This window comes from Bubalus kerabau, chromosome 10, assembly GCF_029407905.1.
Source record: "Bubalus kerabau isolate K-KA32 ecotype Philippines breed swamp buffalo chromosome 10, PCC_UOA_SB_1v2, whole genome shotgun sequence".
In the NCBI taxonomy this organism is placed as follows: Eukaryota; Metazoa; Chordata; class Mammalia; order Artiodactyla; family Bovidae; genus Bubalus; species Bubalus kerabau.
The window spans coordinates 72,122,906-72,141,809 of NC_073633.1; the positions used below are offsets into that span (position 1 = coordinate 72,122,906).

The window sequence follows — 18,904 nt, forward strand, 5'->3', positions numbered from 1 at the left end:
ATTGGTCACATCATTTGCAGATATTTTCTCCCATTCAGTGGGTTGTCTTTTCATTTTGTCAGTGGTTTCCTTTGCTCTGCAAAAGTTTAATTAGGTCCTGTGTATTTTATTTTCACTTTTATTTCCTCTGCTATAGGATGGATCCAGAAAAAATAGTGCTGTGATTTATGTCAAAGAGTGTTCTGCCTAGGTTTTCTTCTAAAGAGTTTAATCATTTCTGGTCTTACATTTTTGGTTTTTAATCCATTTTGGGTTTATTTTTGTATATGATGTTAAAGAATGTTCTGATTTCATTTTTTTTATATGTAGCTGTCCAGTTTTTCCAATACCACTTATTAAAGAGAGTGTCTTTTCTCCATTGTATATTATTGCTTGCTTTGTTGTAAATTAATTGACCATATGTGCATGGGTTTATTTCTGGACTCTATCCTGTTCCATTGATCTATGTGTCTATTTTTGTGCTGGTATCATACTTTTTTGATTACTATATCTTTGTAGTATAGTCTGAAGCTAGGGTGGAGAAGGGCATTGCAATCCACTTCAGTATTCTTGCCTGGAGAATCCCATGGACAGAGAAGCCAGCTAGGCTACAAGTCCATAAGGTTGCACAGAGTCGAACACGACTGAAGTGACGTAGCACGCCTGCCCACCCTGAAGTCAGGAAGTGTGATTCCTCTGACTCTGTTCTTTCTTAAGATTGTTTTGTCTATTCAGGGTCTTTTGTGTTCCCATACAAATTTTAAAATTATTTGCTCTAGTTCTGTGAAGATGTCATTGGTATTTTGATAAAGATTGCACTGAATCTGTAGATTGCCTTTGGTAATACGAAGTGTACCCAGGATTTTGAACACTTAGTACAAAGAAAAGAATGCAAAATGTTTCATCAATAATTTTATATTGATTGCAAGTTAAAATAATAATATAGTGATACATATAATTGTATAATGGTTAAATAAAATATATCATTAAAATTAATTTCACCTCCTCTTTTTACTATTCTTTTAATGCTGTTGTTGTTGTTATTTAGTTGCTAAGTCATGTCTGATTCTTTTGTGACCCCACAGACTATAGCCTCCCAGGCTCCTCTGTCCATGGGATTTCCCAGGCAAGGATACTGGGGTGAGTTGCCATTTCCTTCTCCAGGGGACCTTCCTGCCCCAGAGATCAAACCTGCATCTTCTGCACTGGCAGGAGGATTCTTTACCATTGAGCCACCAGGAAAGCCCCCTTTTAATACTAGAAAATTTTCAATTACACATGTGGCTTGCATTATATTTTTATCTGACTGCTTAGCTGGGTCATCTATCTCGATTCTTCAAGTCCCTAGGATGGAAGTTGTAGAACCTTCCTTGGTGACTCTTCTGAGTCTTTTGTCATTCTGGCACTTCCCTTATTCTCCACATCCAATCTTTTTCTCTCATGCTTGTTTGAAGACTTCTGTTTCAAGTAGTTGACTGTCTATCTCCTTATGAAATCCCTACTTGAAAAAAGTAAAGCATCTCTTCATATTCAGTTATAAGCTCTTTCACCTTTTCACTTTCTACCTCTTCCAACTCTGATAATTTTTTAAAATTTTGTTTTATTGAAGGGTAGTTGATTTACAATGGTGTGTTAATTTCTACTGTACAACAAGGTGGTTCAGTTTTACCTACATGTACATTCTTTTTTCATATTCTTTTCCATATGGGTTATCACAGGGTATTGAGTATAGTGCTATACAGTAGGATCTTGTTGTTTATCCATTCCATATATAAAAGTTGTATCTGCTAATCCCAAACTCTCAATCCACCCTTCTCCTCCTCACCCTTGGCAACTTGAAGTCTGTTCTCTGAGTCTGTTTCTGTTTTGTCTGTAAGTTCATTTGTGTCATATTTTAGATTCCATGTATAAGTGATATCATATGGTATTTATCTTTCACTTAGTATCACAATCTCTAAGTCTATCTGTGTTACTGCAAATGGCGTTATTTCATTCTTTTTTATGGCTGAGTAGTATTCCATTGTATATATGTACCACATCTTTATCCATTCATCATTCAGTGGACATTTGGGTTGTCTCCATGTCTTGGCCGTTGTGAATAGTGCTGCTATGCATAGGGGTACATGTATTTTTTTTTAATTATAGTTTTGTACAAACATATATCCCAGGAGTAGGATTGCTCGGTCATATGGCAACTCTATTTTCAGTTTTTTGAGAAATCCCCATACTCTTTTCCAGAGAGGCTGCACCAACTTACATTCCTACCAATAGTATAGGAAGGTTCCCTTTTCTCCATACCTTCTCCAGCATTTGTTATTTGTAGACTTTTTTAATGATGGCAATTCTCCTGGGGGAGGTGGTACCTCACTGTAGTTTTGATTTGCGTTTCTCTCATAATTAGTGATGTTGAGCATCTTTTCACGTGCCCGTTGTTCTGCTGTGTGTCTTCTTTGAAGAAATGTCTATTTAGGTCTTCTGGCCGTTTTTAATTGGGTGGTTTGTTTTTTTGTTGTTGAGTTGTATGAGCTGCTTGCGTATTTTGGAAATTAAGCCCTTGTCAGTCACATCATTTGCAAATACTTCTCCCAGTCCGTTGGTTGTCTTTTTGTTTTGTTTATGGTTTCCTTTGCTGTACAAAAGCTTGTAAGTTTGATTAGGTCCCATTTATCTATTTTTGCTTTTATTCTATTGCCTTGGGGGACTAACCTAATAAAACACTGGATGATTTATGTCAGAGAATGTTTAGCCTGTATACTCTTCTAGGAGTTTTATGTTATCATGCCTTATATTTAAGTCTTTAAGCCATTTTGAGTTTATTTTTGTGTGTGGCAAGAAGACATGTTCTAACTTCCTTGATTTACATGCAGCTGTCCAACTTTACCAACACCTCTTGCTGAAGAGACTGTCTTTTCTGCATTGTATATTCTTGCCTCCTTCATTGAAGGTTAATTGACCATAGGTGTGTGGGTTTCTTTCTGAGGTCTCTATTCTGTTCTACTGATCCATATGTCTGTTTTTGTGCCAGTACCATGCTGTCTTGATTACTGTAGCTTTGTATCAACTCTGATAATGGTTAATGGCCTTTCCTGGATCATCTCTGGCCTCTATTATTTTTAAAACTTGGTATCGGAAACCACCCAACATGACTCTAACGTGGGCCTGACTAAGGCAGAGACAAATAGAAGGAATTATTTCTATCATCAAGTACTTGACTGGTCTTTTTGTTGCCTCACCCCCTTTAGTCCTGTAACACAGGGAGGGGCAGGTGCTGTTGGTGGCACTCTTGACTGATGAGGGAGCTGAGGCTCAGAGAGGTTGCGGAACTTACCCAAGTTCCATTGCCGATTAAGTGGCAGAGCTGGGATTTGTGTGCCTGACTCTGAAGCCCACATTCTTTTATGACATACCATGCCTTCCTCCCTTGATATTGTTCTTTGAATATACTCCTTCCTCTTGAGAGGCCTTATCATACGCAGCTGGTGCATTTGTAGCTCATGATCAACACTGACTCTTGAGCTTGGTCTGAAGTGTTTGTGCCTCACTAGAATTAAGAAGCCCTTCTGCTAAATTCCAGAAATGCCTTTTCAACCTTGCAGATACTTTGTGAAAGCTTTATCCCTTATACAGTCGTCAGTGGACCAGAGTTCAGGTCTTTAGGTATTAGGAATGACTTTTCTGGCAGGGAGCTTTCTTTCCTATCATCCCAGGTCCCATGGATAGCTATCAGTCTGCAGAACAAACTACTTCTTAAAGGCCAGTTAAGGCAAAATGTACTGTTAACCCATGTTTGTGTGTGTGTATGTGTTCAGTTGTGTCCGACTCTTTGCAACCCCATGGACTATAGCCCGCCAGGCTTCTCTGTCCATGGGATTTTTTCCAGGCAAGAATCCTGGAGTGGTTTGCCATTTCCTTCCCCAGGGGATCTTCCTGACCCAGGGATCTAACCCATGTCTCTTGCATCTCCTGCATTGGCTGGCGGATTCTTACCACTGGTACCACCTGGGAAGCCCCTGTTTAGTTACTCCATGTTACTAACTAACATTACCATTAGGTAATCCATGTTTACCCAAAGGCAAGAAGTTTATGTTTTGAGTAGTCGGGAATAAGAGGAATTCCTTGTAAGAGTGTTGAAAACATTCTCATGGATGAACCTTGAAGAGATTATGCTAAGTGCAATATTCTTGTCATAAAGGGGAAAAAACTGTTGGGTTGGTCAAAAAGTTCATTTGGGTTTTTCCATAAGATCTTAAGAAATATTTGAATGAACTTTTTGGCCAACCCAATTTACAATTCCACTTATATGAGATAAGTAGAGTAGTCAAATATATAGAGACAGAAAGTAGAATAATGGTCATCAGGGGTTGTGGGTATGGAGAATGAGGAGTTAGTGGTTCATGGATATGGAGTTTCAGTTTGGAAAGATAAAAAAGATCTGGAGATGGATAGTGGTGATGGCTGTACCATAATGTAAATGTACTTAATGCCACAAAATTGTACACTTAAAATGGTTAAAATGGTAAACATTAAGTATATTTAAAAAGTATATTTTACCATAATAAAAATAACCAAAGAGATCTTCTGTACTTAAAGAAAAATAGCTTGATTAGCATGTGTGATCAGAGATGCCACTGGACCCATCTTGGGTCCATTGTTGATTCTAGCTTTGAGATCACAGTCAATTTCTGAGTCAGCTTCTCATGAGGAAGGTGCAGGCTTCACCCAGATGAGGGGCATCTTTTTTTCCTGATAGATTTCTCCATCTAGGAGATTTTACCCACTTCACACAAATGCACTTGCCAGGGCTCCAGCCAGTTTCCAGGGATGTCTAGGGAAGGGAAAGCAGCCTTGCCTTTGAGGATGCTACAATATGGACCCTTAATTATACTCATTTTTCCATGGAGATTTTCTTATTCCTTATTCCCCTATCTGAGGGTATGCCTAGACTTTCCTAAGAAATAAAATAGCTGTAAATTGTATTCATTTGTACCAAAATGGTCGTAGCCTCTTTGGAGACCTGCATCAGAGTTAGATTGAGCACCCAAACCTCTCAGAGTGTTAGTGTTTCACTGAAGTCAGTACCCCTTGACAACCTCAGGTCAGATCTCCACTCGAGGCAGAAGCTGCTTTGAGAAAATTTACCAGGATGCCTAGACTGAGACTCCAGGCCCCAGGAATTCTCTTTATACAGCGTGCTGCTTGGTGCCATAGTGTGGTGCTTGGTGCCATGGTGGTGTATTTGCTTATTTGCCCTGCCTGTTTTCCTTTTCAGGAATCATTAACCAATGGCAACAGGAATCCAAGGATAAAGTGATTTCCCTCCTGTTAACTCACCTGCCTTTGCTGAAGCCAGGAAACCTCGACGCAAAAGTAGAGTATATGAAACTGCTGCCCAAAATCCTGGCACACTCCATTGAACACAACCAGCATATCGAGGAGAGCAGGCAGCTGCTGTCCTATGCTTTGATCCATCCGGCCACTTCATTGGAAGACCGCAGTGCTTTGGCCATGTGGCTGAACCACTTGGAGGACCGTACGTCGACCAGCTTTGGCGGCCAGAACCGAGGCCGCTCGGACTCTGTGGATTATGGGCAGACACACTACTATCACCAAAGACAGAACTCCGATGACAAGCTTAATGGATGGCAGAACTCTCGGGATTCTGGGATTTGCATCAATGCCTCCAACTGGCAGGACAAAAGTCTGGGGTGTGAGAACGGCCACGTGCCCCTCTACCCATCTTCATCCGTCCCCACCACAATCAATACGATTGGAACCAGCGCAAGCACAAGTAAGTCCCCCGGAAGCCCTTTAGTGCAGTCTGGTTTGGTGACTTGCTGTGTGTGGCATGTCCCGCTGGGAATGTCTGCTCTGGGCACCCCGTAACCCTGGGAGAGAAGGGCTGATTGGAATTGGCTGCGGGAAAGGGCTCTTTGGACCCCGTGTTTGTTGTTCTTTGGACTCCTGAAAGAGAAAAATCCTGGGCAGGTAAAAATGATTGATGGTTTAAATTTGGGTTACAAATAGATTAAAAAAAAGAAAAAATTAAATATGAGATTAAGTGGTGAAAGAAGGAAACTTCCGCTTTCCACAAACAGAAATGCCTTCACCCAGTACCCTTTACCTGGGGTTTTTGGATTTGCCAAGACATTGAGTTCCCGTGTGATTCTCTATACCTGATTCTAACCCATGTTTAACCAGACAGCCTCATGGGCTTTGTGCATTTTCTTTTCTTTTTCCACTTCTTTTTTTTTTCTTTCTTTCTCTCTTTTTTTCCCCCTTCCTTTCTTTCTCTTTTTTTTTTTTTTTTTAAATTTCACCCTGGAATGTTCCCTCCCTTGCATCTCCTTGTCTTAATCCCTGGTTGCCAGGGTCACCTTTCCTCCTGACCGGGGGAGCAGGTTTGCTAACTGAGAATGCTGCTCTGTCTGTGGCCTGGTGTGAATGCTGTGGCCTTCTCTCGCTCAGTCTAACCCCTTAGGAGAGGTGGGGCAGGAACGGCTTTGCCGGAGGGGAGAGCAGAGGGCAGCCCTCTGCTCTTTGGACACAAAAGCAAAGTACTCTGCCCGCAGATGGGGCTGGGCCTGGGTCTGGTGGCTCTCTGTGGCTCCCCACTTAGGCTGAGCAAAGTGGAATACATGCTGCTGGCACCTCTGTATGTGCGTGGGAGAGTGGCCCGCCATTGAAGAGAATCCTTGATGCTCGTTTGCATGTGTCTCTGAAGACGGTGTCAGGCCCTAGATAACTTTCTTGGGGAAAAGCTTTCGCAGTTAGACTGTGTGTGCCTGTCAACAGGCAGGAACCCCCAATGAAAAGATCTGAGAGTATGAAGAATTGGCAGTGACAGCTTCTTGGCCTCTGCCTCCACATGGATCTTGGGGCTAATGGGCCTTTTTAAATGGCTTTCTTAAATACGTAAGTGTGTGGAATTTTCACTACATTGATTGAAACAGTACTTCAGTGAAATAATCAAAGAAATACTTCAGATACTGCTTTGATAATGCCACAATACAAGGTTTTAAAATTCTTTTCTCCGTTTTCACATTTAGATATTGATAACTTGCATATTTGGGGAATTAGGTGATTATTGCATCATTAATTTATTGTGTTAGAGGTTCTGTGACAGTTTTTTTTTCACAGACTAGTAATCCAGGAAACAGTTTCACTAACCTCTGTGTGATGGAAAATGATGGCTTGAACTATTCAAACAGACACATGCAGGCTGAGACTACAGAGCTTCTTGGCCCGAGTTTCCTGGGTTAATGACAGAATCTACTAATTGTTTCAAAATTCTTTGATAGTTAGGCGAGATGCAAGCTCTGGGCTGCCTGCCCTCTCAAAACTTGGTCTTTTGTATTTTAAGGGGTTGAGTTTTATGTCCTCCATCTTGAAATTAGTCTGGGTCATCACATTTCCATCTTTGCTGATGTAACACATTTTTGTCAGGTCTTGATAAGATTAGTACATTTGAGATGGTTATCAGATTGTCACTTTTATATTTCACTGTGGCTACCAAGCCCAGCAGATGGGAAGGAAGTGCTTAGATGCTTGTCATCATCTCCTAGGCCTTTGAGTCTAGTATAGTACTTGAGCTGAAAAAGGAGGTTTAAGAAGATTACATATTAGAAAAAGATTATATATTACAAAAGGAATTAGAGCCCTTTTTCAGAGCATCAGTAAAGAAGATAAGAGCTCAGATCTTTCCTCCAGAAAGTTTTATTCAAACACTTGGGTCATATCAACACTTGTATTTTAAGAACATCTCTTTAACAAAACCTTAATGTCATTGCTTTACTCCTCTGCTTTGTCGATAATAGCTAAATTGTGCTTATCCAAACTGCAGTCCTTTGGGTCATTCATTCACTCAATGCTTTTATCAAATCTCTCCTGAGCACCTGGGAGGCAACTTGACAAAGTGAACAGAAAAAAGACTTTGGTGTCACTGCTTCCTGGGTCCATCCAAACCTCAGACCTGCAATTAGCTACCTACAATTCGGCCAAGTTATTTCACCTCTCTGAGTAAGGTCACCACTTGAAAAGTGGAAACATTCATGATATCTACCTGTGAGGGTTGTGGTGAGGGTAAATAAGATGATGTATGTGAATGCCCTGGCCAGGGCTGGCAACAGTAAGCACTCAGTAAGTGTCTGCTAAATGAATGAGAGGGACTGGGTAAGACATTGAATAGCAAAGCCCTAGCATTAACTGCCCTCCCCAGACTCTTGTGCTCATTTGCACGGTACTTTTCCTGAGCCCAGGCCATGCAGAGTGGTCTAGGGGGGCTTGAATATGCTATGACCATTTCACTGCAATAGAAAATGGTTTGGCCTTAAGGGTTCAGATCACAAGATAGAAAAGTGCCAGCTTTTTTGGGAAAAAGCAAACAAGATTGTTGGCTAAAAATGAGTGAGTGAGGTAGACAACCATGGTAGAGGTTGCAGAGGTAATGGGGAGGGACAGATCGTGCTGGGTATTGTGGGTTGTTGCAAGGACTTTGACTTTTGCTCTAAGCAACCCCCTCGGAGGGTTTTTGGCAAATGAGCGATGTGATCTGGCTCGTGTTTTAAGGGGGATTGTTTTGGCCGCTGTGTTAAGAATAGATTATACCAGGGCAAGGACAGAAACATAAAGCCTAGTTAAGAGACTGTTGCAGTAATCCAGGCAAGCTATTGATTAATTGGACCAGGATGGCCACAGTAGGAGGGGGAGAGAAGTGGTCAAGTCTAGATGTATTTTCAAAGTACAGCCAACAGGATTTCCTGACAGAATAAATGAGTTGTCAGGGGGAAGAATTCAAGAGGGACTCCAGGGTTTTTTGCTTACAAAAATGTTGGAAGTTCAGTGTCCTATATGGTGACTTTATACATCTGTTAGACCATCAGAGATGTCCAGTAAGCAGGTGGACATATGAGCATGCAGTTTGGGAGAGAAGACTGACCTAAGATAGACCTTTGGGAGTTACCAGCACATGGGTGGTATTTAAAATTATGAAACTATGAGATAAGATCACCATGGTAGAGATGCAGATAGAGAAGACTGAGGACTGAGCCTGAGCACATCATCATGAAGGCTGGGGAAAGGGGGAAGAAGCAGCAAATCAAGGAGAAACCATTGAAGTTGGAGAAAAGTCAAGTGTGTGTGTGTGGCAAGGCAATGAAGAAAAGGTTTCAAGTAGGAAAAAGTGGTCAACTGACTCAAATGCTACTGATAGGTCCAATAAGATGAGAACCAAGAAGTGATCATTGGATTTATTAAGAGAGAGATCTTAGGAGACTGGACCCTTCATTGATCTCTTGGGGTAGTCCTTGCTGCTAAAAGAAACAAACCCACAAAAAAGTTTGTTTTTGACTAATGTAAAGTCCAGAACAGGTGTCCCTGATTGACATGTGACATTCTTCTAAGCAGTTATTCATTAACCCAGGCTCTCTCTGTCTCATGTCTCTGCCATCTTCACCACATGTAGCCCAAAGTGACCAGACTTGTCAAACCACAGGAAGGAGAAAGAGATGGGGGAGGTCTTCTTGGGAAGATTTCATGGACAGATAACCTTCACTCACATCCCATTGGCTAGAACTCTGTCACATGGCCACTTTTAATAGCAAGGGAATGTGGTAGATGTAGTCTCACTGTGTGCCCAGGAAGAAGAGGAAACAGAGGCAGAGGGGACACAGGCAGAAAGCACCTTGCCAACTACCACTGAATAAAATAACTACCACTGGAGAAAAAAGAGAGATCTTAGAGATCAATTGGAAGTGCTTCACACATGATAGGCCTTTAAGGGATGAATACAGTTGAGTTAGTGATTACAGTGAGATAAGAGGCAAGAAACTAGCTTATAAGCTTGATTTTGAATGTCTATTGACTTTGAGAAGGTGCTTGCACATTGAGATGAAGAAAATGATGCATTAAAAAATAAAATCATGCAGGTTGTTAAAGGAAGGAAGGGATTAAGATGAGGATAAGGTTAGGAGGCAAAAACTATGCCCTAATTTAATAAGGATCAACCTATTTTTATCCATTTAGACAGAGGAGAGAGTGCCTTTTAGTGACTGCAGAAGTTAAAGGAGATCTCATAGGATGTTTGAACTGGGCCTTTTCCTCCATGAGATAGGAGAGGAATGGGTTGGGACTGTTGAGAGTCTGAGGCACCATTTTGGATAGCATCGAGGTGTTTCAGACGAGAGGGAAGAATCTGCTTTCAGTACCTAGCTTTCTTTTTAAGTCTACTCAGGGGCCTGATGACTGAGAGCAAGAATATGCAGGTTCTTCATCATGAGTCTGTGGGACCAAGGTATTGGCTATCACGAATTATACACAAGTCTTAGTCAACTTTGTTTTGGCCATCACAAGCAACTCCACATGCAGTGTGCCTAGAGCCTGGCTTAGCACTTCTAGGTTTTCTTTCTGTCTCAAGTCTTCTATAGAAAAAGTAAATCTTCCAGGAAAAGAACCATCCAGGTTTTCTTAAGAGCCCACAGAATTCTGCTGTGTAGAGGTCAGAACCACCTCCATTGCCCCAGACTGACTTTCTAACCGTTTTCTACTCTTCGCTGGTGGACTTTGACCTGGGGAAAAAACTATATGCTGCAGTTACAAATGAAAGGAGCCTGTTTTCATTCAAACTGTTGATAATACTTGATTTTTCTTAGCATGCTTTACATTTGGGTTTGAAAACATGCCAACCTTTGCTAACCTCATCTGAGGTAAGAACTCAGAAACTTTGGGTTGCAAAAATTATTCCAGAATGCTCCATCTGAGCTGTCTACTTCATCTAGAGTCTCATGGTACAGCTTGAGACTATAGATGAAGAATACAAGAAAGTATTCTTGGAATCTCAGTATTTCTTTTATTAACCTCAGTTGACTTTTATGCTAGTAAAAGCTATATATTAAAAAATTTGGTACCATGGGTTACGAAAAGTAAATTAACACTAATCACTGCATAGTGTTTACTGCATGCTGGGTACTCTTCAAAACCCTTTACATAAATATTAACTCATTGAACTTTTGTAGCTCCATGATGTGGCTAATATTGTTATCCCCATTTGACAGATGAGGAAACTAAGGCACAGAGAGGCTGAGGAACTTGACCAATGTCACAGACCATTAAGTCATATGCCCCAAGTATGCTCACTTTGCACTAACCCATGTAGCAAGCATTCTGTGCTCCAGTTCTTGGTTGACATCTTTGCCTCCCCTTCCTGATTATGAACCCCTCGGAAACAGGGGTTTTTGTCCTCTTTATCCCTCTTTCCTCACACCTAGAACACCCTCAAAAAGTCACAGAAATATTGGAGATGGCAAATTCCTGGCACGTATTCAGCTGCCATTCTCTCATGGTAGAGCATCTCTTAGATAATGGTTGTGTCCTGCTAAGCCCAGATGTGGCCTCCACATCCTCCTCAATATGACCCTCAAGGCAGCCACTATAATTCAATAAGAGATGGCATGTGAGCTGAAGCCTGTCTGCCTGCCCTGCCAGAAACATTTGCTCAGCAGTAGGGGACTTAATAAATTCCTGGGCTCACTACACAGTTGTTCATGAAATTATCAAATTTCCAAAATATAGGAGAAAGTATTCTTGAAAATTTACTAAATATTTGGTGATAATATTGATCATTTAGCATTCTGTCATCATCCTCACAGTGACATTTATCATTACTCTTCCTTTCTTTGTGACATGTTACCAACTTGATCTCAGTACTAATAGACCTTTAGTAACATATTGTGATCTTGATTATGGAGGTGGGCATATGAATTTATACAGGTAATAAGATGCACAAATTCATACCAAAGAAACTAGTGTGTACAAAATCTGCTGAGATCTGAGTAAGGTCTGTAGTCTCATTAACAGTATTATGTTTGTGTCAGTTTCCTAGTTTGGTTAACACACTATAGTTGTGTCACCTTGGACGATGCTGGGGGAATGAGTACAGGGGACCTCTCCCTGTAGTATTTTTGCAGTTTCTTATAGATCTGTAATTATTTCAAAATTGAAAGTTAGAAACTAAAAAATACTGGGGCATACTGGATATTTCTTGGGCTTTGATCCTGTTTCTCGACCTTCTTGTGGAGTCTAGGGTCCATCCCTTAATGAAAAGGTGGCCCTTGGGCCTCAGAGAGCCAATACCTAAAACAAAACTACTTCCTCAGGCAAGGTGAAAAGTAGAGGTGATGTAGATCTCAGGAAAATTGGCTCCTTTGGGAACCCTGAATCTGCAACTGGGAAAAAAAAAAAATCTTCCAATTCCACCAGCCCCTTAGGCAGCCCAGGCCAGCTGTTTCAAAAATACTCATTTGGCTCAAGTCCTTCCTTTTCCCTCTGCTCTTCTCATTTTCTTACAAGGCCACCATCTACTTCAAGCTCATTCCAACTAGCCAGTAAAAAACCATCAGGACACATATTCAAAGGGAGGAGGGAGACCACTCAGGTTTCAGAAGGTCTAATAAGAAGAGGTCTTGGCAAGTGGACTCCTGGAAACTGAAAAGAGGGGCAAGGCTTGGAGATCTCACTTCTATCTTGCTGGCTGTAGGTCATCTCCATCCTAAGCCTTCAGAGCCACTGATGTTACTGGAGTTCCTTTTTAAATTTTCATGGAATTATTTTGTCTTTTTAACAACAGATTTTTCTTTCTCAGTGGAAAATTTCTTCTTCCCCAAAATGTAGCCAACCTGGCATGCAACTGAAAAATTCCATTATTTCCTTAACCCCTCATTTGCTCTTCAAAGAGGTAACTCTAGTTGCTTTGCTTCCTTTGAGAAGCATTTATAACAGCTGGCATGATATATTTTTAGCTTCAGCTTCCTTCCCTTTGGGAGAACCTTTTTTTAAATATGGCCCTGGCCTTCCTGATACTACATTGTGAAGATGGCTCAGTGATATCTCAGAGGACCCAATATTGCCACTGGCTGATCCTTTGCCCGTTTCCAAGAGTCCAAAGGTTTTACAGGACCTTGCTTTTCCTCACCATGTCTAGTGTTTGTTTCCTGGGACTTAGGAAAGAAAAAAATCAGAAAAAACACTGTAGTAAGCAAGAAGCCTGCTTGTTTTATTGCGCATCAGAGATCCCACAGCTTGGGAAAAGTCAAAGACCTCCTTGGTACACATGCCTTGGGTCATAAGGATGTGTCATCCAGCCCCTGTTTGCAAGGATTTTTTTAGACTCTAATGACAGTGAGAGTTATTAAACACTAGATGAGCTACAGAGGAAGGCAGTAGTGTTTCTAATTCCCCACCATACTTCAAAAATAGGATGGATTCTGGCTGGAATAAATGACTTAAACTGGACTAGCCTGGAAGAGGGGAGGAAGAAGGAGATGAACAAGCTGGCTTCTTTTAGACTTTTTTTTTTTTTTTGAGCCCTATAGTCTTGGGATTTCTATTATTTCACAAGATTTATAGTTATAAGCTCTACAGTTAGAGTTAGAGTTAGAGTTACAGGCTTAATCCATGAATAATGGGACCAAAAAAATCTTTTAATCTTGCCTTTTTTTTTTTTTTTTTCTTTTTTCACCTTTAAGATTTCTGGGGATAAACTTAGGTTACACTGAGGAAAGATATATCATGAATGTACCTTCTCTTTTTAAAAATTATATTTACTTATTTTTAATTAATTGATGATTGCTTTACATTTTGAATAAGTTGTGCTGTGTGCTTCGTTGCTTCAGTCGTGTCCCACTCTTTGCCACCCTATGGACTGTAGCCCTCCAGGCTCCTCTGTCCATGGGATTCTTCAGCAAGAATAATAAAGTGGGTTGCCACATCCTCCTCCAGGGGATTTTCCCAACCCAGGATCTAACTCACCTGTCTTATGTCTCCTGCATGGGAGGTGGGTTCTTTACCACTAGCACTACCTGGGAAGCCCCTTTGATATTATTAATATTAAGCAAATGAGACTCTTGAATTCCATGGTGACAGAGGAGGATAAATTTCAGTAGAAGCAATTATTATTAATTTGGGGTATGTGTTTAAACACTGTCAGTATCATTCCTGCCCTCCCCCTACCTACACCCTGGTCCTCAATATTCTTTTAGGTAAAATACAGTCTCAGGAAATCTCTGGTGTAAGTCAAGTAAGAGAAGGGTATCGAGATGGGGAAGGGGACTTCCAAAATCTGGGAAATGCTATAAGGATTTTTGTGGATTGGAAAAAGGCTAACATTCCTAACATGCCCTGAGGTAGTCATTCTTGGCCAAAATTCTGGACCATTCCCATAGACAGTTAGAGTCAGTGAGAGAACAAGGTTTGCTTTAGAAATTGGTTTCACAGCCAACCTTCCTGAGATGCATCCTTTTGGAAGAGCCCAGCAAAACCTATATGGAACTAAAAAAGCTATAATAGATTATTTTATACTTTAGCCTTCTCCTTTGCACAGTAAGACATTACAATGCAAACAGAATTATAAGGCTATAAGTGGCATTGTAGATATTCAAGTTTAGAGTATAAATGATGAGGCAGCCTTGATCAAAATCAAGAATATGGCTTTGAAGTCAGATGACTTGGTTTTAAATTCCAGCTGCACCAATAAGTAGGTATGTGCTAAGTCACTTCAGTCGTGTCTGACTCTGTGCGACCCCATAGACGGCAGCCCACCAGGCTCCCCCGTCCCTGGGATTCTCCAGGCAAGAACATCGGAGTGGCTTGCCATTTCCTTCTCCAATGTGTGAAAGTGAAAAGTGAAAGTGAAGTCGCTCAGTCGTGTCCGACTCTTCTCTAAACCTCCTTTCCTCATCTATAAAATGGGAATACATTTCAGTAGGCAAATAGGTGGGGAAACAAAGGAAATAGTGACAGACTTTATTTTCTTGGGCTCCAAAATCACTGCAGATGGTGACTGCAGCCATGAGATTAAAAGACACTTGCTCCTTGGACAGCATATTAAAAAGCAGAGACATTACTTTGTTGACAAAGGTCTGTCTTGCCAAAGCTATGGTTTTTCCAGTAGTCATGTATGGATGTAAGAGTTGGAGTATAAGGAAAGCTGAGCACTGAAGAATTGATGCTTTTGAACTGTGGTATTGGAGAAGACTCGTGAGAGTCCCTTGAACTGCAAGGAGATCCAACCAGTCCGTCCTAAAGGAAATCAGTCCTGAATATTCATTGGAAGGACTGATGCTGAAGCTGAAGCTCCAATACTTTGTCCACCTGATGAAAAGAACTGACTCACTGGAAAAGACCCTGATGCTGGGAAAGATTGAAGGCAGGAGGAGAAGGGGATGACAGAGGATGAGATGCTTGGTTGGCATCACTGACTCGATGGACATGAGTTTGAGCAAGCTCCAGGAGTTGGTGATGGACAGGGAAGCCTGATGTGCTGCAGTCCATGGGGTCACAAAGAGTCAGACACAACTGAGCAACTGAACTGAACTGAGGCAACCTCTTAATTGGCTTGATCAGGGTAGGTAATGTGTTAATCGTAATAGCCGTTTAAAGCAGGGCATCATAGAAAAGGCTTAAGAGTTTAAACATATTATTTTAACTTAATGTGTAAATACATTCTCGTGCCGTCTTTTGTATAGTGAGATGGTCCTTTCTTTGAGAACAGCATTCCTGACTGAGGCTGCTCTTTTGTGCATAAATCACACCCTTGATGCATTATTGTCTGTGATTTCCTTAAAATGGAACTGGAATTTGATGACATTTCCAGAAACAGACCATAGAATCTTTCTAGATTCTGGCTTTCCTCTTTTTATAATTTACCTTATAGTTTTCTCACTAACACTGAATTCAACAGTAGATTTTTAAAAGTAAAACAAGGAGTATTTCTAAGGCTTGTAACAAAGTTTTTGAGCAGTTAGCTTTTTTTGTAATTCATATGTCATCATTTCTGTTATACTTTTTTAAAGTGATACATTCACAACAGCAAGTACAACTAGGATAAATAGATTTTGGGAAAAAATTCAACTGTCTCTTGGTACACGTGCAGGTGAGCTGATGGGAGCAGAAGTACACAAGTAAATTCTAGTCACTGAAGAGCCATGGGCATACATGAGTAGTTGGAAGGGAAGGGAGAGTACTGAGTGGTCCAGCAAATTGGGCAAGTGAAGATGAGATGAGAGCTTCTTAGGGTTGTGAGGATTAAATGAAAAATGTATATAAAGCACTTGCCAATAGGAGATGCTCAACAAATAATAGGCCTCATTATTGTTATTTCTGCACTGGTTGTTAAGCTGATACAAGTAAGCGGTATTCATCCACCAACCCAGGCTCTGCAGTAAACTCAGGTGAAACAGCCCTCCTAGGGCAGTTCTATGACACGGCTCTTCCAATAGACGCAATTGAAATCAAGATGCTTTGCCAGCTCTGTAGAGAGCTGCCCTCCACAAATCCATATAATCACCCCTAAGGATTGTTGCTGTGGTCTGTCTTCCTAAATAGCTTAAAATGGACCAGAAGAAAAAGAAAGAGGAAGAACAAGGTAAAATTTTGTTTTTGTTTCTTCAGGATCCATTGCTAACAGAAATAATTTTTTTAATTGGCAATAAGTGTAAAGATATTATTCACATTTATTTAAATGATCCTTAAGTAACAGAAAAAGATTTGTTTATTTGCTTGTTTATTTTTGGCTGTGCTGGGTCTTCATTGCTGTGCGCAGGCTTTCTCCAGTTGCAGCAAGTGGGGCCTATTCCCTAATTGCAGTACGCAGGCTTCTCGTTGCCGTGGCTTCTCTTGTTGCAGAGCGCCGGCTCTAGGCACTCGGGCTTCCATAGTTGTAGTGCGTGGGCTCAGCAGTTGTGGCTCAAGGGCTCTGGAGCACTGGCTCAGGAGTTGCAGAGCATGGGCTTAGTTGCCTCATGGCATGCGGGATCTTTCCGGAGCAGGGATCAAACCCACGTCCCCTGCATTAGCGGGTGGATTCTTAACCACTGGGCCACCAGGGCAGCCCCAGAATAAGATTTAACAGAGACAGATACAGGCTAGGGAAATGTGGCCAGTTCCAAGAGTGCAGAGTGTTTGGAAGAAAAGATAAGTTGCCTAGGCAAGTCACTCCACCTCCAACTCAGTGTGGACTCTTGCACTCTTAGGAACTCGTGCTTCTTTATCAAGGCATGAGGTTGGATGACCCGGAAGGAGCCTTGATAGTGCTTTCACTCTCTGCTTCTGGGGTAGAAACTGATTCATAGAGCACTGATGTTTGAGTGTACAGTGCTGTTACTTTGGGGTGAGCCAGAGGAGGAAAATGAAATGCCAGCTAATGTGCTGGGCTAGTCTAAGAGAACTGGCACCTGTCAAAGCCAGGAAGAGATCCTCCTGCTATGTTCAGCATTAAATACACAGTCAGTGAGAACCTGATTGATTTTGGTCCCCCTCATTTTTAAAAGAATGTGAACACCCGTGATTTGCTACCTGGACCCTGGAACTGGGAAGTCTGACGGATGGGGGTGGGGAAGATTAGTTTTTCACTCTCCCTTTTGAAGTGAGTACTGTGTTAGTGCCATGTACTACCTGTTAAAAATAAAACATACATACCTATAAAATGAAAATGATACAATGTCAGTGAAGAGAGAAAAAGATATCCTGAAAGAAAAGACAGGATAATTTAGCCTGGAGCAATAATACTAAAAAGGAGTGATTTGGTAATTTTGAAACATATTAGAGTTTATTAATATGAAAGGTACTGTCTTGAGTTCCTTGGTCTATGTCATACAGAAAGAAAAGAAAATTTGCAAAAATTGTGGGTAAAGATCTTGGTGATGATAAAACTCTATGGCATGTAGAATCCAAGTGTAGATTTTCTATTCTTTCTGAGCTTAAAGAAAGAAAAAGAAAACCAGAGGATCAGCAGGTGCATTTGCCTGGTGCCTGCATCTCAAGCCACCTGTAATCCACTCTTGCTCTACGCTTGTAGTGTCATCAGAATGGGATTTTGGGGGGAAGAAAGTGGACTGCTTGAAGGTCCTTTGTTTTAAGAGATCTGATAAATATTTGGCATGGTGCTGGTCTTCTTCCTGTGCCAGTAAGTCAAACATCTCCACAGTGGGAGCGAAATAGCCGTAGGATGCACTCTCAAAAGCTACTGCCCATTTTGGATTTAAACATGCACACACACACACACACACACATACACACACACACACACACACCCACTTCTGCTATACCCAAGTCAAAATAAATTAGGTGTATATTCCTCAGACCCAGTTTCCCAAGGGGCATTTGTGAGTAGCATCAATTGATAACTATAGCACCGAAACTCCTACAGAGCCTGGAAACTCAATTCCTGTGGAAAAAGAATGACAGTGGCAAGTATTAAGAAACTTAGTATACTCTCCTAACCTATCATTAGTATCAAGGTGAAGCATGTGGAAGAGAACATATTCTATGCACAAGTATCATTTACACAGTGGGGATATTCTTTCAGAGTTGCCTGAAATGATCTTTTTAAATCAAATCATTTTTCCATGGACTAAAACTATGATTTGGAATGTCAGTTGTCTTGGCTTCTAGTCTTCATGAGCAGGAGGTCTTAGAATCAGGTTAAGATCCCCAGTTCCTGAGATTCTCAATCAAAGTTAATAATCTATAAAAGGATTTTAAAATAAATACTGAAAGAATTTCATCACATAATTTTTTTTTTCAATGGTTGCAATAGTCCTCTTCTCTGATTGGTAATTCGGAATGATTTAGGTGACTTATTTGGTTTGGGTTGCTGTTTTTAACAGGTCACACTTAGGTGGCTTTGGATGGACAGGGCCGGCGGTTCTAATTCCAGCCTCAAGCTGTGTTTTAAACAGAGAGAATGTGGCCTCCCACATACTTTCAGGAGCTAGAGAGAGAACTTGCTGAGAAAAGATGTGGACGTGAGGGCTCAGCTAGATGCTGCCTGGTCTGCATCCACTGGGTGTGTTGGGAAGAAGCTCAGGACTGCAGCGTGTCTGGAAATTTGGAAGGATTTTACAGTAGTCATTAGGCCTCAGGGAGATAGGTTGTG

General features: G+C 41.2%; 1 protein-coding gene across 4 annotated transcripts in view; it reads left to right on the forward strand.

Moving 5' to 3' along the window:
- SAMD4A (sterile alpha motif domain containing 4A) overlaps positions 1–18,904 on the forward strand; it is a 227,237-nt gene that overhangs the window by 133,114 nt on the left and 75,219 nt on the right. For all 4 annotated transcript variants that reach the window (XM_055538109.1, XM_055538111.1, XM_055538112.1 and 1 more), the window contains one exon: positions 5,249–5,767. In XM_055538109.1, the coding sequence (XP_055394084.1) occupies positions 5,249–5,767 (519 nt within the window). The remainder of the gene's footprint in view (positions 1–5,248; positions 5,768–18,904) is intronic.